Source organism: Cryptomeria japonica, chromosome 2, assembly GCF_030272615.1.
Source record: "Cryptomeria japonica chromosome 2, Sugi_1.0, whole genome shotgun sequence".
Lineage (NCBI taxonomy): Eukaryota > Viridiplantae > Streptophyta > Pinopsida > Cupressales > Cupressaceae > Cryptomeria > Cryptomeria japonica.
The window spans coordinates 1355643-1378583 of NC_081406.1; the positions used below are offsets into that span (position 1 = coordinate 1355643).

The 22941-nt window shown below is 35.4% G+C and overlaps 1 protein-coding gene across 1 annotated transcript in view; it reads right to left on the bottom strand.

Annotated features, from left to right (window-relative positions):
• Nucleotides 1-22693, bottom strand: part of LOC131073821 (ATP-dependent Clp protease proteolytic subunit 3, chloroplastic) — a 72667-nt gene extending 49974 nt beyond the window's left edge. Inside the window, exons 1-2 of the mRNA XM_058010341.2 lie at nt 22221-22693; nt 9674-9788 (exon numbers count right to left, since the gene is read on the bottom strand). Coding sequence (XP_057866324.2) covers nt 9674-9788; nt 22221-22562 — 457 coding nt within the window. The 5' untranslated portion in view covers nt 22563-22693. The remainder of the gene's footprint in view (nt 1-9673; nt 9789-22220) is intronic.
• Between the last annotated feature and the right edge of the window lie 248 nt (nt 22694-22941).

Genomic DNA, 22941 nt, shown 5'->3' on the forward strand with positions numbered 1-22941 from the left:
AACACCATTGTCCTCAGGTTTTGCTGAGATTGAAAATGGAGGTTGAATATTTGAATAAAGATATGATAACCTTTGGCACAAAAATCAGTGAAACCAACCAGACAAAAACAATTATCCTCAAGATCTGTGCTGCATAAGATTGAAAAGTGGCCCATAGCTACCATGAAAAAATCAAATTTCACCCTCAAATCCACATCACTAAATATTGAAAGCATGCTGCCACCTTCACTGGTCTAGACCACTGATATATGCATGATGATGGAGATTCCTATTAAGTGTATAAACTACCCTCGCTTATTATTTGATGAGCTGCTCATATGGCAATCTGAAACATCATTCATGCTGCTAGCGAAAGCTGGGAAACCTGCCAAAATAGACCTAGCACATTTCTTTGACTACAACAGCCACTACAGACTCTTTTTCACCCGATAGGTGCCTTTTCTGGTCACGTTTGCCACTAAAATTCTTGATTCTCCATTCAGGCACATCAATTGCTAACGTTTCCTCTTGAAACATTCCCAAGATGCAATCAGACACTTCTTTCTGATGTGTCAACCACTTAAATGGCTTTATCTCTAATGAAGTGCACCTATAGGATGCTTGTTGACACTTGAAGAATGTTGTTACCAGATCTAGGTGCTCCATCATGATGTTCTATCATTTCAAACTCTATTTTTCTCTGTATTCAAACACACCTTCTTCTGCTCTGGAATGTAGCTCTGCAGATTGGAGGAAGTGTTACCAAATTTCAGGATATAAATACATCAAAAAGACAGGTTGGCCCTTGGAGTGTCTTGCTTATTATCAACATCTAAGACACCACTTCAGTGCACCTCTGCCACACAAATGTGATTTGACTGCCGAGGCTTGCATTTGACATGTTTTCTCTACTTCTTAAAGCATCTAGCCAGGCTTGCTTCCTAATTTGATGTCCTCTATGGTTTCCTGTTCTTGTACACAATATTTCAATATTCTATTAAATAACAAGATACAGATTACAAAGAGGTTCATCTATACCATGGTTTTTTTCCAGAAGCTCATACAATTGTAAAATAAGTCAGCAAAACAACATAACATGATAACAATAAAATTGTTTTGGGCCCCATCTGTATGCTGAGACAATTATTAGATGTAATATCTAGGAAGACCCAGGGAAGAAGACATCCCTGGCAGAACACCAACTCCTGCCAACTCCGAAGAATTGATCCCATTAGATCTCAGCTACTTAATTTCAGACCATACAGTGTAGACTTCTTCGAAGTTGCTTCAGGTGATTCCAAACCATGATTTCACATTCTCAAGAGTTTTTAACCTTACTGACAGCCTCTCAAACCTTTCCCTGAAAAGGATTTTGCTCTGCTGCTAGCACTCAGCTCAGCTACCTTGGTCTTCAAGAAAGCTGCTTCTCACACATGTCAAACCCTAGTAGGACCTAGCCAACTAAGTCTATTGAGCCAACTATTCCTTAAACCGACACCTTGTTCTTCTAATTCACTCTTCAAGGTTTCGTGAGCAAGATGAATTTTGTTGCTCCTAAGCTCTAAGGATTAGTGTTGCTCACATATGGCATTCTACAACATTTAAGTATTGATGCTGCAAGTGATGCTCTATTGAGAGCAGAGCCTCCAAAAGACAGCCAACTGAAGCAATCAGAGTTGGATAAGTTCTTAACCACCATTCGGCCATTTCTAAAGTGTTCCTTCTCAGCCATCCATAGTTAAATTAAACCCTCACAAACTCTAAGTAGCAATCATCTACAAATTTCTTACTATGAATAACCTCTTCCAAGACCTCTGAAGAATAAAGATATTCACATTCTGAATAGTGTTGGCAACATCAAGCATGGCTTGAGCCATATGCCCAAACTATGTCAAAACTTAAAATTGATATCATATAATGTGCCACATGGGTTGGCCAGGTCTGAATGACGAAGCTGCAAAGATATAGTCCATCATTCTGAAAGATCTAGTCAGCCTAGAGTGTGAAGGTATGGCAGAAGAAGTAAACTCCTCTTTGCCCAAGTCTGGTGTAGCTCAAGCTCCAAGATTGATAAACACTCCACTTGTTGGAATATCTCAGTCACATACTGCGGTCAATAAGTGTGGCAGGCTCACAGGAGGAATATTACTCAGGAGCATTCAATGTTACATCCCTCTTTCACATCAACAGTTACATTTTTGTTTTGTTGCATAATAGAGATGTGAAGATTAAATGTGAAGCTTAATGTGAACTTCAGTTTGATGAATTTTATGGAGCGAATGAAGCTTATGCTTTGTTATGTGGATACTTTAAATAGTATTAAGATTTTGTCTAACTACCTCCAGGTGTCTAAGTAGATGTAGGAAACCCTATCACCCTTCGAGAAGGGAGGGAAAGCATCATCAGGGTGAGAGGCGCAAACATGTGATGAGGTCAAAATCGCCATCAATGCCATGTTAGAACTATTGAGATAAGTAACCTAGTTAGGGTTTGATGTTGGTTGCCCTAGAGTCATTTTGGAGTTGAGTCGATGTTTATGTTGTTAGGACGTCAAGACCTTGTATAGTCCAATTGGTCATGTCAGGGTCGTCTCCTTTATATTTATAATTCTTAATGTTAAATTTATATTTCTGACATGAACTTATAATTTAAATTGATATAAGTTATTGGATTCAAGCTTGAAGGTTTATTAGTGCTCATCCAATTTAATTAAATCGTTATATTAAATACATATATAAATATGTATATATATGAATGGTTACCTATATACATACATTCATACATACATACATATGTATGTATGTATGCATACATGTGCTTATGTAAATAATCAAAGGCACAAGTGTGTGTGTATATATATAGATATACAATTCATATGCATACACATTCATATACGTATTAGTACCAATTGATAATTTAATAAATTCAAATTTAAACCTTTGAGACGATTTGTATACGTCTCATGTGTTTGCCCTCTCGGGTAAGCGGTTCTCGGGTAAACGGTTAAATGCAAAACGTAAATGCACAGAACATAATGGAAATATATTAAATAATTCCACAGTCCATGTACAATAAGTGCTTATAACATTACATCTGACACGACTAACATGATCCCACTTCGAAGAAAAGGTACACAATATATAATACCCAAAGGGGTATGACACAACCGTCGCGACTCCAACTACCTACCCGTCGGCCAACTAACTGACCGCCGTAACTCATTATTACCGACGACAACATAAACATAATATAACAACATAACATAATGATTATTCCCGGCAACATCATGAAGTCGACTCTCTATGAATAATATTTCTAGCAACCTATGTATATACATGTGTGTGTGTGTGTGTGTGTGTGTGTGTGTATGTATGTATGTATATATGTAAATACATACACATACATACATACATACATATATATACATATACATATATACATGCATACATACATACATACATACATACATATATATATATATATATATATATATACATATACATACATATATGCATATACATATACACACACATACATATACATACACATACATACATACATATATATACATATACATACATACATGAGGATCTTTGATGGTTGAAACCACGACCCTTCTTGAACAGAAGTAAATTTGAAACTCAAATGTGGAACAAGCATTTGCCATACTAAATTCTTGATCTACCAATTTGAATGAAAATTTGAAATCCAAACATATATTTGGAAAAACTGATTCTTGGAATTCATTCATGACCAAACAAGCCTTAAAAAAAGTGAATAAGTAATAATAATAATTATTAGTACCAGCCATGAACGAATCAGTAGTAATAATAATTATTAATTTATTATTATTCATTCTTGGGGCGCATTTTCCAGTTTTCGTTATATTATTATTAGTACCAGCTGTACCATTTCTACATTTCTGTGTTTATGTTGGCCATACCATGCCTTGTTAATTGTTTTTTTAAAAGGAATTGTTGCTTTTTGGAAACTGTCATATTAAATTCTATTGACTGTCATACTAAATGGGAGGAATATCAACGTCTTATTATTAATATTTTATTGTTTCTTTGGAAGTGTCGTTCAAATTGCGAAGGAGGGTGTAATGAGTTAAGAAGAATTAATTTCATTGGCCATCCTACAAGCCAAAAAAAGGGGCCACACTTTATCCCTGCTGTGCACATTTAAGTAATGCTCCCATGGTCTGTCATACATAGCATCGAAAATGTTATTATTTCTTTTTGCCACCATACATCTTGGAAGAATTTAATTGCTATATTTCTGGGTGTCATAATTTTTCATTGGGGGTTATACTTCAATAAATAATAGATGCAGCATGTTATTAGCCTTTGATAGCTGCTGATTAAGTGTTTGTATTAATTATTCCAGCTTGTTGTACACTGTTGAACTCAACTGCACAAGTTAGCCATTACAACGAACGTTTTGGTATAATCTTTAAAAACTGTTATATTGCAGCAACTTGATATATATCCATCTTTACTTCAATTATCGTGTGCTTCTAGCATTAATAATTTATAGTTAGATTATGTAAACTAGTATAGATATCCTAAATACATCTATCTAAAGAAATGTCGAGAGATATCGGTTGGAACTATTTTAATTACCTTAAAATTATTTTATTTTATTTTAAATTATATTTAGTAAATACTGTTGGTGAAATACAAAAACTACATGATTTTTTTTTTCTGATACAAATTTTTACTCAATAATTGAAATCTAGTTCTTTATATTTAAATTTTAAAATTATTATCATTTTTCAAAAAAATTATTGAAAATAAAAATTTATAAAATATTTATTTTTAAAGAATATTGTAATTATGAAATGGTGGACTATTTTTAAATATCTTTATTTTTATTTTATATTTACATATCTATCTAAAACTTTTTGATGATGGTATATTTTTTTTTATATGGTGCTTATTTTAAAAATATTAAGTTTATAATTAATATTAATATTTTGACATGCAAATGGTTGTCAAATTTAAGTAAAAGATAAAGGTTAACATTAACACACTCATGCCATTTCACTCCACCCCTTGCTGCCATTGTAGAATGCCTCTCGGCATTAACTAGCAGTTTTCTGCCAGATTGATTTTAATATTGTTGATGGAAATTGGAAGGTCAAGTCACCAGTTCTTTTATTGATAGTGCATTGATTTTGATGCGGAATCTGGAAGGATTTGTCGCATGACCCACATTCATAATTTGTATTTACAAGCAGCATAAGCCATGTGGCTTGCCATCAGTAATGCATTATTGATTTATTGCGATCAGAAAGGATAGGAATTGTGCATCAACATTGAAAATTTATCAAGTTGTCAAGTTATCCAATCTGAGACATTACAAGAGAAAAGTTGAGCCCTATGCATGTTAAATTTGGTAAACTTGACATAGCAACATTAAGGAAAGCTGTCCACTATTATTAATGAATGAATAAATTATAACTCTTAACAACCACAAGGCTAAAAATGGCCTATGGAACAGCTAGTCTTGCCATTTTTGTCTTCTTCATTTCAAACCTTTTACTATTCAAGGAGATGATAAGCATCCCCAACTTCTAAACAATCTCCTCACTGAATAAACTGTGCCAAGAAATAGCTATAGTGATATTGGCATGCTTATCCCTGGCATCCTTAAAGTCATCGCGCAACATAATAAAGTGTTTTTCTAATTGTACTGCCCCTGTATTGCAAAAAATACACACCCTTTATTCCCATGCTTATTTAGGTCTTTTCTTGTTTCACATTAGAGTTGATGAGAGTCAGTTCTTAATCGAGCAATAAGAATCTTGGCTCTTCACGAAATGCTAGCCATTATGTATACGTTTTGTTGATGATTAAACGTGAGGTTGAACTCTTCAAGATAATATTTCTTCTTTCTTCCTCGCACTTTACCCCATATACACTTGCGGAACTTAGCCAAAACAAAAGCTTTTATCTCTTTGCTATTTGTGAATCAGGCATTCAAGTATATATTCCATTTGCTCATCCATTTGTTGTTTTGCTTCATCCATGCCTTCTTTCTTTTGCGCGTGGTGTCATTGAAAACAACCTTGGGTCATTTACTTACTTCCATTTGTTCAATTCTTTTTAATATTTCTTATGAGATGCACCATAGCAATTGCTTCAATAGGAGCTGCCCTCATTTCACTCAGCATAATCTCATAAGGAACCCAACCTTTTATTTTAAACTTGTTTTCATCAAGCACTTTTGAACTTTCTCAATTTGTCTCCACTTTAAGTCTGAGGTACTGCTAGCTCATAATTCACAACCATAGAGCACCACAAAAAGCCCAAAAAGAATTTGAATAGTTTTTTGATCCCGTAACTCTGTCTTTCTACATCTATTTCTGAAGAGTGTATAAATCTTTCCAACATCCCAATGTTCTCTTCCTTCTGCAGCCCTCCCAACTAAGCTTGTTGTTGATGTCAATCCTAAGGCATTCGTACTTAGTCACCACTTCAAGAGTGTTGCCTTCAAAGTAGAACTTATGTTGGTTCTACTTTCTCCTGTTGGAGAAAATCATGATTCTGGTCTTGTTGGTATTGACTTGCATCCCCACAGCTCTACAAAAATGTTCAACAACATACAAGTGTTCTTGCGACCCATGAGCTGACTTTAGCAATCAAAATAACATCATTTGCATATAAAAGAAGCTTCATCACAGACTCTCCCAAACAAACACCATCTCCCCCTTGCCAATTTAGTCATTCTTCAAGTTTGTCAATATATAAACTGAAGAACAGGTGAACAACCAAACAAAGTAGAAGTTGGCTCATTATTTGCACAAGACTCGATAATCCATTTTGGGATGATTAAAAGGGCAACACTTTATAAATTAATTAAGAAAAGTATTCCAAGAGAGAGCCTTAAGTATAGTGCCACTATCAAAATACCAAGACATATTTCTGCAAACGTTGTGAGTTAAGCAAATGATTCTAATAGAGAAGAGAGGAAGATGAAGATAGATCTGGGTCCAAAGTAGAAGAAAAAAAATTGCTAAATAAAAAAGATAACTATAAAGTTCAATTCAGAAAAGTGGGAATATGTTGTTTAAATGTCAAAATTATTATCATAGATAAGATGAGTGCACTGTAAAGTATTGTGAAATTTGTCATGTAAGACCTCGTGATATTAGTGAATATCTATTTAATCTCAATATTAGCAAAACTGAAAAAAAAATGTATATGGTACAACAAACACCATCAAGTAGAGTAAATCAAGCAGAATCAAAGATTGTAGAATCAGCTAATTCATTACTCATTCAATTAATCAAAATCAAGTTTTAACTTGCAAACACTCTATAACACTTTGAATATGACAAATCTCAGTTAAGAATTAAGTATAAAAGTTATATATGATAGCTCAGTCAAGAATGACGTATAAAAGTTATAAATGATGAATCTCAGTCAAGAATGAGGTATAAAAGTTATAAATAATAAATTTCAGTCAAGAATGAGGTATAAAGTTATACAAGAGTTCACAGAGCTTGTAGATAGTTCTAACTTCTATTTATCTGGACACCTTAGGGTCAAATTTGACTGAAACAGATTCTTGAGAAAGCAAAGAAAACCAAGATTCAGTTATAAAAACTGCCAGATCTAGCAAGGGTATAGTTACAAAACTGCCAGCTACAACAGGTAGTAGTTGTGCATATGTCATAGCGGTTTAAGAACAGACATGAGGATTAGATACATGACATGGTAGTTATGGAACCATGACAACAATCGCATACATGTCATATGATGAGCACACACTTATACTGAGAGGGGAGGTGAATCAGTATAAGGTAATCTTTTACTTTTTCAAATTAATAGCCACAATAATATCAATCACACAACATCAACAATTAAGAACACAAGAACACAAGATTTACATGGAAAATCTTTAGGGAGAAAACCACGGCAAAAGATTGCTTATATAAAATTCTCTTACAAACTTTATAGGCACCAAACTACTGGAGATACCAATCCCCACTATTGAGCACCAACCGAACAAGAAATTCCAATCTCTTCTATTGAGAGCCACCAATCTCTAAAACAACAAAGTCTTAGTCCTCTTGAAAATAAATCTCCTTCAAAAATCTGCCCTAAATCTGCTCAAAAGTCTCCTTTGAATTTGCTCATAAACCTCCTTTAGATCTGCCCATTAACGTGCTATCATCTAGCTCTTAGATCTGCTATAACTCTGCTCATAAATCTGCTATAACTCTGCTCATATATCCGCTTATAAATCTGCGTTAATCTTTCTCTTAGATCTGCTATAATCTTCTTCAGATCAGGTCCATATAACTGCTGATCAAGTATATATCTCTGCTCTAATCTGAAGGATATTTCATTAAATGCATATTTATCACATCTCAAACTTATCTCATATATATATCTTCCAATACTTAAATGTTATATTTCATGTATATATTTAAGTCTGACTTACAATTTAAAATGGGGAGTCGGCAAGTTATTGGATGAGTGACCCACCTAGCAAATTGGCTCATGAGTACTTGTGAGCTTTGCGAGTTTTTGGCAAGTTTTGCAACCTTGGTTACAACCATTATGTATATGGGATGAGCTTAAGAAGCCAAATAAGAAGAAACGTTGTCCTATTTGTTAAGAAGAGGATAGATCTGTTAATTGGATATATTTTAGGCAAAAAAGGTGACAAAATATTAAGGAATATATAAGAGAGTTTTGCCAAAAAATGTTCTCCGAATAAACAAGGATATCCAAGACTGTGACAACTTAAAGAAGTATATTAGAGGGTTTGCATGGTTATCTAAAGAATCCCATGTTGTTGGCCAATCCTAAAGACATAGATGAGGCAAGTCCTCAAGCTTACTATCATGTTATTAGGTGTATTGACCAATCACCAGCTAAGTTTATCAAACAAAATATACCTTATTCATCACAAATAAATTAATGATAATAATTTGGTGCATACATAGCAACAATGACTGGTAATGATTATGAATTGAATGAGTATTTTATTTTAACCTACAATGGCATGTAATACAATCTAGAATATATTGTACTTGATAATAAGGGTTTCAATTTCAAATTGCTTGTACTGCTCAAAATTGCTTAAAGAAAGTAAGTTTTACAAAAATATGAAGCTAAAATAAGCTGGGTGCTTTAGATCATAGACATTGCCAAAAATCTTTAGTATACCATAATTTCTCCCAATAAATCTTTTAACGCAGCCTCTGCCAATAAATTGCCAAAAAAATTGTGAGAAATTGAATTTACCAGGTCAATACATTTCTGCTAATTTTTCTACCTATTTACCACTGATAAAATGTGATTTTTTGGCAAGTAATCACTCAGAAGAATCGAGGGTCGGGATTTTTTCTGATTTTCCCCTAACCTTAGCCCAATATTTTCCCAATTTTTTCCTGATTTTATCCCAATAAATTGAAAATATCTTTATCTTTTGGTTTGCTGAGAAATTCCTGAGAAAGATGTTTGCTTGTGTGGTCTAGCTACCTTATGACAAGCATACTTAAAAGGCAAATATTGATAAGAGTTGAAGAACATAACTAACAACCATGAAAATCAAAATCAATGATTTATAATATATATCTATATGACCATCACCTTTTGATTTTCACTTCACCAATCTTGAAATTTAACAATCCAATAGGAATTTCAACCAAGGGAAAAAACACAGTCCCGTTTACCTGCAGTCACTGAACCTCCTGGAGAATTGATAAACAATTTTATATCTTTTGTTGAGTCTTCTGCATCCAAAAGCAAAAGTTGGTTGATAACAAAATCCGCACTGTTATCATCTACCTGCCCACCGTATCAACAATAGAAAAGCAGGCAGGATGAGGCTGGAGTCTCAAAATACCATAAAACAACAGTTTACCAGGTCTGTATTGTGTAAATTGCAAAACATAGATACCTAGCTATAAGGCTCATAATTTGTGTAAAATTAGAGCATATATTATCAGGAATGTGCTCAACATTATTTGAAACTATTTTGTGAGGGTGTATGTAAATTCATAACATTCAACTAGAAAATGCCACAAACTAGGCAGAATTGAAAATAAGCAGTTAGTAAATCAGTTGAGAGATTCAAGATTAAATGTGAACAATGAAGTAAAACATAAAACAAGGATTCAAGCAATGAAATCAAATCCTATTAAGCACCTAATTGCACCTCCAATTAGGCAAAGTTATCGCATAAAAAGGTAAGAGAAAACAAGACTTCTCTTACCCACAACTCCTTGTTGCACACACTAAATGTGTGTGGTTGTGCTCCAATAAATTTGTGCCTAAAAAGAGGATATGTAGTTGCTCTTTAAACCAACACCATGACTTTCCATTCATGAGGTTTATTATAAATGGCTTCCAATAAGGTCTATTTATAGATTGGATGGGTGACTGATGAAAGTTTGAGAATGATTAAGAAGCTTGGGAGAACGAGAAGCCTCCAAGTGCCACCCTGTGATTGGCGCACTTGAATAGGGCCAAGATTGAAGGGGTTTGGATGGTCAAGCTTGTTTTGGGAAAGGATGAGGCATGAAGATCAAAAAGTTACTTTTAAGATATCCAAAAAGCCATTTTTAAAGGCATGTCAAGGGTGACAATTTTCTTGGAGAAACAGTCAGATAAGATTTGATGAGACAATTTTTGGAGAACTGGGAAGTGCTGTCAATTGGATTTGCACCTTTTTTGAACCTAGGGTTCAACAATCCATGGACACAATGGGAATGATCTCAAGGTGTGGGGCCTTGCTGTTGAGATCAAACCTCCGAAGAAGGCCAGTTCCTTTCTAAGCCTAGATGCAATGTGCTCATTCAACTAAACACAAATTAAACTAAAACCTAATCCTATTCTAATGACTTGCAAGGGAAAAGGGTGAGGGAGAATGCAGAAAAGGAAAGGCAGTGATACACCAAAACTTAGTTGAGTCTCCTCCTTGCTCCCGACAACACAAGGAACCTATAAAAGCTGCCTAAACTCAGACATATCTGATATCCCTATCTTTACCAGTTCTACAGACAGATGTGGAGGTAATGGATTTGACAAATATTAAGAGTGAGGGAAATCCACAGCCAATTTCTGCAAGTTGTTTATATACAGCATATCATTGGAATTAAACCTGCCAACCTCACTTTGTTCAGTGTTTGGTTCAGATGAGAAGTTTTAATGATGATGTCAACAAAAGAATAGGGTGACATCAGCATGATGCAAGCATGATGTCATCATGGTCCAGGGTTGTTCAAGATGGCATGATGGCAGCATGACATCAATAGAGTGAGATGATGTAAGCATAACAACAACAAAGTGGAATTGCAGGAGCATGCGGCTGGACTAGATATGTGAAGAAGTCCAATTGAACTAAATAAGAGGGCAAGTTTTGTAAGGTTTGGTTCTATTGGCTAGGGAAACTCCACAAATGGTGTCAACATGAAGTCAACAAGCTGGTTTGTGGAATTTTCTAAGTGAACTTGACCTATAAACATGTTTAAGGATCTGATTTAGATGGATCTCCAACTTCCGCAGCACTTAAAACTAGCTTTATAAATAGCTGAACGTGGAAAAATAAGTGAACCTGTAACGTCCTAAAATTGCGACACTTGCAATTTCAACTGCATTTCGGTCTTCACGATGGCGACGCAACACTGAACCTGAATGGAGACCCCGAAACCTGATTATGACACCAAAAACTGCATTTTCTTGCACCCTGGCCTGAACCTCCTTTGCACCCTGCTATCCCGGGAGGTGGGACCAGAGCGCCCAGCGCCCTGGTCCCCCAGGACTAGGGCGCCCAGCGCCCTGGTCCCTGGCCCTATTTTGGGCCCGGTCTCCTATGGGGCTTCGGGTCCTTTTGTTTGCAATTTGGAAAATAAACTTTCCTAGTCGGCCTAAGGTCGGGAAAATCAGTCTATTAACCCCTAATTGACAAGTATATAAACTACATTTTCCTCTTTCATTCGATATGATGAAAAAAGGCGTGGAAACTATACTCAAGCATTCAAGCATTCAAGCATTCCTTCAAGTAATTGATCATTTCAAGTCTCCATTCAAGGCTAAGTGTTGCATTCAAGACAAGGATTCAACCATTGAAGAGGAGATCACTTACAACACATTACATGCTACAACATACAACATACAACAAACAACAACATCTATACCTTCGCATATAAGGATACAAACATCCTTACAACAAGGTATTAGTACTTGTTTTACATTACATTTACAGCAATTTCTCATTTCTTGGTTAATTCCAAAACCGGGGTTTGACCTAAAGGCAAACCCCTAATCCCTAACCCCCCAATCGTTTTCGCTTTTCTGTGTGTAGGTTGCAGGTACGCGGCTGAAATTGAAGATCTGGAATCCTTGTGCAAAGACGAACAGATCCCCCTTCGTTTCGCGGATTTTTCGGAGGACCGTGTGCACTCCGGGCGCCATCGTCCCGTCAACTTTTGCTCAAATTTGCAGGACAGCGCCGTATCGACATTTTACTGCTAATTCCAGGTCCGCAGCTTCATCCTATATCCCTATCTCAGTTTATAAGCGAATCTTTGTCACTTTCTATGCATTCCTAGCTTAATTCTTCTATCAACATTCTTTACAAAAGAGGGTAGTCTTGCTTTCCTAACCCTTGAAACACATTTAGCATCCAATCTTGCATTGTGTGGGATTGGATCTTGTGGGTTTCAACCCCTCTTTTGAATGTAAAGTCTCTCCCCTAAGTGAAAACCATCAACCCTAGCGACCTCCCTTCTCTCTCCTTGGAGTTGGAAGAGGGGAGAGCAACTAGGGTTCGATTGCGATTTTCCGCTTTACAGAACCGAACACTTTGCTTTATAATAGATGAAGTTCAAATGGAGGTCAAATTCCTGCAATAGACCTACGAACAAAAAAAGGCAAGTTGAAGTGGATTTGTGGAACATTTGTTGTTAATGCTTAGGAAATTGACAATACTAACAAGCATAATAACCAAGATGCCTTAACATTCAATTCCTACTGTAAACAATACAAAAAAACAAACTTAGAATGGAGTAATTTCAGTACCAAACAAACCTGTAGCAGCAGATCTGTGACGGGGACAGTCAGCAACCAATCTGAAAATCAACTTTAGATTAACCTTTGCATGATCCAAGGATGGCTATCAAGTCTTGAGGCCTTTCCAAACAACATCGAATGCTCCTCAAGTGCTCAGATCTGTAAATCACCCTTCCACAAGCTCTTTTCAACCTCCCAAATGACTAAAATATGCTCAGAAAGCCCTGCAACAGCAAGCTGGGAGCTAATGGCACAGGGACGACTAAGAAAATAAATTCCAAACTCCCTTGTTTGACACCCAAACTGCAAAATAACTACTGTTCACCTTTCTAACACCTCAGAAAGACACAATTTGCAGCCCTTTTAAGAGACCTGAAGACTGAAAAGTTCCCATGTACCCCTAAATGCACTTTATGTCCTGCAATATGGGCAATTCGCTCTATAAAATCAAGCCGAGCTGAAAAACCTTTGAAAGGCACATGAAAAGGGGGTGCCTAGGGTTGAAGACCTCTCAGCAAAAATACCCATATCAATTACTTTCCTCCATTTGACATGGCAACCCAAAAGGTAAGGATCGACCCAGCAACAAAAAATGTACGGCTTAGTCAAGGAAACCCACACCAACTTAGCAACGAAAAATGTACGGCTTAGTCAAGGAAACCCGCACCAACTTAAAAACCACCCAAAAAACTCTTCCAAATCTTTGCATACACTCTAAAACTGAAAACCCAAAAAACTTGCTTGAAAATACCTAAAAAAATCTTCATAACTGTGCAAACCTGGAACCAAAACTTCTTTGAAATCACTGTGTACCTTGTGTAACACCAGACCAGCTAGGCTGGTCTCTCACCACCGAAACCAGTAAGATTGTAGAGGGTTTTCGCCCTCAACAATTCCAAAAAGAACTCCAAAGCTCATTCCTAGAGCATTTTTGTACATGTGCAAACTCTCAATGAAGAAATGAGAGCCTCTGTAATCGAGAGATGCGGTCCCACCCCTTTGAGATGCATCTCCAGTTCTTTTCACGCACCCAAAGACCTTGTTTGGGACGGAGACCTCACTTTCACGTCTCCCGTTGTCACCCCATCTCCCGCCAGGTTTTTGGCCGTCTCCCAAACATCTCCTCCGGAAAAACACAAGTAAAAACTAAAAAGGTTAAAAGCAAAACAAAAACATTGTCTACCAGTGCAATTGCAATTACCTGGAGATGTAATGGCTTGATCGGTTTCCTTACCTTGCTTGCTCTAAACATATAACTCAATGAACTATCGTTTTCCATCCTTCAATACAACTGAAATATCCTTTAAGGATTTAATTACTTCAAAAAAGCCCTCTCTTTATCCTCAATTGACATTTGCTTACTCTGATCTTTCTGATAAAACCTTGTTTCCCTGTCACTTTCTGACATTCGGTAAAAATTTGGCTGGATGTTTTCATTCTGTTTTATTATGAGATTTTGGATTTGGTTATATTTTGTTACATGTTCTCGGTTTTGGCTGGATGTTTTGGTTTTGGTTTTGTTTCGTTACATGTTCTTGTTTTCAAAGTTTTATGTCATGATACTTTTTGGAAATTATTAAACTGTATTAAAAAAAATTTAAAAAATAGTGGTACGGGTACCAGTACTAGTCTCTGGAGTCTTCAAGTACCCACGTTCCCTGTTGACCTTAATTGAGCCCAGACTCCAATTTATAGAGTTTGGAGGGAAATTAGGGCATTCAAATTTTTAAATATTTTATTTCCCTCAAAAAGGCCCCCATAACACCTTTTAAAACAACTTTGGTCCCCACAACCTAGGTGTCCAGCTTGGGGACATTTACTTATGAAAGATTTAACACTTAATTTAATATTAAAATGTTACTTTAATACTTAAATGTAAATATTAAAATGAATCCCATCACCTTACTGAAAAATTGCCAAGGCACCAGAAAAGAAGCTAATTCGCAGTAAAGCTGAAGCGGATGTCAAGCACCAAAAATAGCACTTCACTGAAAATAGCATATACAAAAAATAGCGCTGCAATTGAAACCCAATGAAAATGAAACCCCAAGCTTTCCAAAGATACATGAGTCCCCTAACCATCACCTAATAGCCTATAGGAACCCAGGAATAGGCTAATGGAAAGCAAAGCTGGTTAGGTGTGAGAAAAGGACATTACAATATATGCCTGATAAATTTGCATGAAGACCCACTTTTTTTATTAAAGTCAGTTGTATTAATGTTTTTAAAACATTTATTTTAGTAAGTAGAAGATGTGAGCTCATTAAAAAGTCTTTATAACATTTTAAATATCTTGTAAAAGCTGAAAAAGAAGAAATTATGAGTTGGTTATAAGTCAGTTGTGGGTTGAAGAGCTACAAAGGCAATGTTCTCAAATGTAAAGGGGTTTCATTTTCTTTTGGTTCTTTTTTTGTTTTCGATCAGAACTGAGAGAGAACAAAGGACTTTCTAGATTCAAGCTTTGTACATGAGGGTTTCTGAAGTTGTGTAACTTTCAAATAGAGGAAGCATTTGATTCTTATGTTTTGGGTGAACTATTGGTCACCTGCTGGAACATTTACAAGCTATGCAACATGCGCAAATAAATGCAATCATAATCTTGGTATCTTGGTTTGAATGCATTGATATAACCCATCTCATAGTGTGTGAGTTTGCATGTCATTTTTCAATGTTGTTACAGCAGTACACTTATTATTATTTCCTTTCATTATATAAATCTTAGAATGTATATATTTGGTTTTGTGATGAATCTTCTTTATGTTTATTCAGGTTTATGAAATCCCAGTAGGTATTCATGTGTCTACAAGAAGGATTTTTGCAAGTCATTTCCATTCAATTTTTCAATTTTTACCTTTGGTATTTCTGGTTAAACTACCACAAAAAACTCCAAATTTTATCATGCAAGGCAGCTGCCCCTCTCAAACGTACAGAAAGATCAATATTCCATAGTGATCTCTCGAACTGTTGGTGCAATTGTCACTACTCTTTAGGAAAATAAGGTCATTCTTGGTGATATAATTGGAGTGACAAATCTGTTTACCAATAGGTCTTAAATACATTTTCACCCAACCCAACCTCAATGCTTGACAAAGGCAATGGTTAGAGTTTCTAAGCAAATATGACTTTATTATTGATTATATTGATTATCGATTCTATTAGATTTCCACAATCCATGATCATGATAAACAGCTTCTGGATTTGATTGTGTGCAAGTTTTTGATCATCAACGTTTCGGATCACACTCTGTGATCCATCAGGATGAAATGAACACTATATCAGAGTTAAAATAGTAAAATAGCTCTAAAGGAAAATGCCTCTGGTTCTCAAATTTGAGAGATATAGGGTTGAGCCAGATGGCTTATTAAGATTTCAAGAAAGAATGTACATCACAGATCAAAGTGGACCAAGGACTAAAGTCCTAAAGGAGGCACATAATGCTCCTTATTCATGGCACCCAAGAGTGACCAAGCTTATGGCTAAATTAAAACCACTATACTTTTGGCTTGGACCAAAAAAGGAAGTATCTGAATTTGTGGCTAAATGTTTGGAATACCGACAAGTCAGAGCTGAGCATGTGCACCCGAAAAGTCTTTTGTACCCTCATCACAAACCAAGATATAAATGGCAAGTCGTAAGCCTGGATTTTATCCAAGGGTTACCAATGTCAAAGGTTAAACATGATGTTCTTCCAGTGATAACAGACAAACTCACCAAAGTAGCACATTTTATACCTCGAAATATACAGGAAAGGGGATAAATGATGAATTATTTAAATAAAAAAATTGAATTTATTCAATTAATACTAGGAAAGTGATTGGTCAGGATAATTAAACATTTCATACCACAGACTATACAGAAAGAGGAATAAATGATAAATTAATGTAAAAATTTTTTAAAAAAATTGAATAAATTCAATTAATGCTAGGAGAGTGATTGGGAAGGTTAACTAAATAATTGATCTTCTATAATTCATGTTGGAATGGGATAAAATTGGATGTGTTAAGGATGCGGACTATTTTATGTGTCTATAGTTATCAACAGCCTACTCACTGTATCAATAACAAAAAAGTAGGCAGAATGAAATTTGAGTCTCAAAATACCATAAAACAATAGCTTACCAGGTCTCTATTGTCTAAGACTTCAAAACATGCATTCCTAGCTATAAGGCTCATAATTTGTGTAAAATTAAATCATATATTATCAGTAATGTACTGAATGTTATTTGAAACTATTTTATGAGGGTGGTTGTAAATTCATAACATTCACTTGGGAAATGCCCATGATGTGTGCCCAAGTATGGAGGAAGAACTAGGATGAATGCATTTTCAACAGCAAAGCAAGGTATGGTGCAAACTGGTCATACTTTGACCTTGTAATGTCCCCTACCTGATCTATTTCAATATAATAAAATTGATTAATATTCTTCAATTAGTTATTATCAAGTGCTTATATATTTTCCTCATTAGATGATTAATTCCATTATTCATAGTTCTTAATATAGATATCAGACCTTGCTCCTACTTCAGTTTTAAGGGAGAAGGGTTAACGTATGTTACAAAAGCTCTTAGAGACCAACTACAATAGGTTCCCTCAAAGTTTACAGATCCAAGCCCTTACCTATCTTGGGTCTATACCCTCAAGGCTTATGGATCGCTGATCCCCACCCTATCTTGTGACTTAACCTATTTCTTGGATTTAGACTGCCCCTCTTTGGAACAGCTCATTCCCATCTTCTTAAATACAGACAGTAATAACATGATTTAGACTATAAGTATAAATATTTCTTATGGATTATGAATATATATATGAAATTACGTATGACTGTCATACATATTGCAGTCCATATTAATATTACTATCAATTCCGCATAAGAACATTATTGGGCTTCATATATTAAGCATACTTATTAAACACATCCCATGCATACCACCAAGAACAAAGATGTTACTGCTTGTAACTTAATAACAGTTCTGATCTGATCTGATCCATGGTGATGTTACTGGATGCTTTGATTCCTTTTTCTTTATATCTCTCAATGTGAGGGAGAGGTCATACCTCTTCATCATGTATGCCCTTTGGCAAGAGACACACCCTTTCACCATTAACACCCTTTGAAAGTGTGCAACTCTTCATTATTTCTGCCCTTTGAAAGGGACACAACCTTTCACAATCAGACCTGCACTTCTTATTTAAATCAGATCTGCACTTCTGATTTCCAAGTTATCCCCTTCCCGAATGAGGTTCTCTTCTCCCTTTTATATCTTATTGTTGAGGGAGTCACAACTTTTCCTTCCATGTCTTTTAACCATTCATTAACTTAATTAAATTTTAATTAATTATATTTAATTATATTCTTTATATTATAATTTAATTTTTAATATTTTAATTTTATTATTATTATTATTATTTATTATTAAATTCTATTTCAAAGTGGGGACATTACAGTCCGCCCCACCCAAGATTGCTTGTCCTCAAGTAATGATCATGGAGTGTTCAAAATGACTTCCAATATGAAATGGCTTTGAAAACACACATGGAATAAACATGCAGGAAACATATCAGGCATGAACCAAACATGGAGAATACATATAAAAACACAAAGCATACACATGGATATATGCATACACGCAAATACTTGTATAGTTAGATTCCTTCTTATTGACTAAAATGATTCATCGATTCCTCTTTACCCTACAGGATGGCAGGATCAAAGCTCTAATACCATTTGTAATGTCCCCTACCTAATCTATTTCAATATAATAAAATTGATTGATATTCTTCAATTAGTTATTATCAAGTGCTTATATATTTTCCTCATTAGATGATTAATTTCATTATTCATAGTTCTTAATATAGATATCAGACCTTGCTCCTACTTCAGTTTTAAGGGAGAAGGGTTTACATATGTTACCAAAGCGCTTAGAGACCAACTGCAATAGGTTCCCTTAAAATTTTGCAGATCCAAGCCCTTACCTATCTTGGGTCTATACCCTCAAGGCTTATGGGTCGATGATCCCCACCCTATCTTGGGACTTAACCTATTTCTTGGATTTAGACTGCCCCTCTTTGGAACATCTCATTCCCATCTTCTTAAATACAAACAGTAATAACATGATTTAGACTATAAGTATAAATATTTCTTATGTTTTATGAATATATATATGAAATTGCGTATGACTGTCATACATATTGCAGTCCATATTAATATTACTATCAATTCCGCATAAGAACATTATTGGGCTTCATATATTAAGCATACTTATTAAACACATCCCATGCATACCACCAAGAACAAGGATGTTACTGCTTGTAACTTAATAACAGTTCTGATCTGATCTGATCCATGGTGATGTTACTGGATGCTTTGATTCCTTTTTCTTTATATCTCTCAATGTGAGGGAGAGGTCATACCTCTTCATCATGTATGCCCTTTGGCAAGAGACACACCCTTTCACCATTAACACCCTTTGAAAGTGTGCAACTCTTCATTATTTCTGCCCTTTGAAAGGGACACAACCTTTCACAATCAGACCTGAACTTCTTATTTAAATCAGATCTGCACTTCTGATTTCCAAGTTATCCCCTTCCCAAATGAGATTCTCTTCTCCCTTTTATATCTTATTGTTGAGTGAGTCACAACTTTTCCTTCCATGTCTTTTAACCGTTCATTAACTTAATTAAATTTTAATTAATTATATTTAATTATATTCTTTATATTATAATTTAATTTTTAATATTTTAATTTTATTATTATTATTATTTATTATTAAATTCTATTTCAAAGTGGGGACATTACAGACCTTAAATCAATCATTTAACAGATGTAACCAGATTTTTCAGTGTCTAAAAAGTGTGTTGCGGATGATGTGAACCACGACATCCCTTATACTTTTGTTGTTGGCAAGTCAAAACTTAATCACTTATTGCTTCTGGATTTGATTGTGTATGCAAATTTATATCATCAACATTTCGAATCATACTCCGTGATTCATCATCAGGATGAACAAGAATTCTAAGGAGATGATGAATTCTTGTTCATCCTGATGATGAATCACAGAGTGTGATTCGAAACGTTTATGATAAAAATTTGCATACACAATCAAATCCAGAAGCAATAAGTGAATAATAGCATGGATTGTGGAAATCTCATAGCATTAAAGTCAAAACTTGTTCAACCTAGTATGCACTTATTGACTTTGTTGGAGGAATTTCTCTGTTTTATCTAATTCATTTGTTTGTATACTAAATTTTAGAACTATAGGGGTAGAAAAAGCAATTCCAAGAAAGCGTCAAATATTGGAACTAAAATATGTCTGGAATGGGCTATGCCCAGTAAAACTGTGAATAGTCATGAGGAATGTACACTTAACTATGATCCTAAGTCTGAGGAGGAACAATGTTATACGTTCACAATAACTGGACCAAGGTATGACTAACCACTAGAGTTTGTCCATCAATTTGAAGATGGAATGTTGTTGATTTATCTAGCATTTCCCACAAAGCTTACCAGAATTGATAATTTCAGAATACATATATCCTAGGTTTTTTGAGACTCTGATATATATGTAGGTGAAATATGATAAGAACCAGCATTTGCAATTATAGCCATACTGGCAAAACTCAACAGAACCAATTGAAAATTTACTTAAATTCATTAAAACTTGGCATCTTGGCAAAAACTCAGAAAAAACCAGCAAAATTGAAAACTTATTTAAATTTATCAATTTGGTAAGACCTGACAAAACTTGGTAAAAACTCAGCACGGGCAAATAAATGTGCTAGTTACTCAGCTATGGTATTTCATCCAAGTACACTCTGCAAGTTTATGATCTATACATATACATTCTTGGAGTCTACACTACACTTACCAGTCAAGGGATTACATGTGCGTTGAGCCCAAACCTTGGAACCTAGCACCAAATGGCAAATAGACAACAGATTTACACATAGGCCCACAAGAGTAAGTCTGAAAAGAAAACAATGACTTGATTGAAATAGGCAGCTTGTATATCGAGACCTGATTGCTAGGCAGTTCAGCACATAAGAGTACACTTAAAATGGGTTCATAGAAATTGAAATCCAATTAATGATAACTCAGTCCAATCTAATAGGAAAACAGCACATCAAGCCTATGCTGTTTGGAATTCGTCATGTGCGCATGCAGAAAAAGTAACTTCATATGAAACAGACTTGAGGCCAATCATAAACTCAAGCCAAACCCCAATTGGGAAAAAAAAAACTCTCACAAAGGTACAATAGGTGAGAGTCTGAGACTATTGGATTTTTATTTTTTGCAGACCATGGCAGATGGGCATTAAACCCATGTTGTTAAGGAATTTGGTGTGTGTGTTTTACGAGTCAAACTTGAGGCCAATCATGAACTCAAGGCAAAGCCAAATCAGGAATGACAAACCCTCTAACCATGGTACAAGAGGTGAGACTATTGGGTTGCTCTATGTTTGCAAGTCTGGGCAGATGGTATATGGAACCTACATTACAAAGGCATTTGGTGTTATGCACACGGTAAAAATGAGCTTACAGGAACCAAATTCCAGGCCAATAATGAACACAAGGCGACCTCACTCATGGGAATTAGAAAGATGGCACAACAAGCCTACATTTTTAGTAAGTTGTTGCACATTTGTGCCTGCAGTAGAAAGGACTTACTCTGAATTAAACCAGAAGCCAAAAATGAACTTGAGCCAATATCCAATTGGGTATTACAGACCCTCTTTCGCTTGACATTGATGTGCAATTACTGTTTGAACGTCTGAGCGAATGGTACATCAAGCCCATGTTGTTAAGGAGCTTGGTCTGTCTGAAAATTTGGAATAATTTCAACTGAACCACTGATGAACTCAAGCTACCCTACCCAGTAGGACAAACCCCCATTCTTGCACGGGTGGGGCGAGTCCTTCTGCGAATAAGTCTAATCTTTGAGCTACAGGATGCCTGGCCTTAGCAAGCCGTGTATATCCCTTCGTCGACAATTTCTTAACATCCGGAATTTGAACTAGGACGTTATAGTGTGTTTTAACATTTGACCTAATAGCCTCAACAGCTCCAAATCAACATCTAAATGTGCTAGTATAAATTAAACAACACCAAATACCTTATTTAATTGTTTCTAAAGACAAAAACTACTAGACCATGCACAGTTCATTGTTTAATGCAAGAAATTGCTATCAGTTTTGTATAAAAACAAACCTGCGTGCCCAAGAAGACAATTCTTTGCTTGAGAAACATATTGGTGGTATCCAAGTCCTCCAGTTTGGGAATCCATGATGGCCCAGTTGATATGCTTCCCGATTCCATTGATTCAGATAACGCTCGTCTTGAAAGACTTAGAGGGGGAACAATTGATTTGCCACTCCGAAATCCCTGCCTCGAATCAGAATGAAAAACTGGAGAATAAGAAGTACCAACTGAACAAAGAGGTGGGATTGAATGCTTGTTTACATTGATGGTGGACGCATGAAGAGGCGAGTGGCTTGGATTCAAAGATATTTTTAATGACTGCCCCCAGCACACTCCGCTGCAGACCGCCATGTTTAGTGAACAAAGAGCAGAATGGAGTGAACTATGATATCAGGGGGGTCTATCATTCATTGTTATCGCCAGTATTCATTTCAAGGTGTAAAATTAATAGACGTGTAGAAAAGTTCATCTAGATATATATTACCCAGCATTTCGCAGGTGAATCGTTCGTGTTTTAATAAAGCTATGTATTTGAGGATACTTACCCATTATATTTTTTTTTAACAATAGCGTGCCTCAATTTCAAGTTAGGGTATAAATTTATTGCTGTTTGCAAACATTGAATTTTTGGTTTCAATTAATCTAACCAATATATACAAAGAATTAATGTATTTACTATAAATTCTATAGTTTAAATTTAATTTTTATTTTATTTGATTATAAAAATATC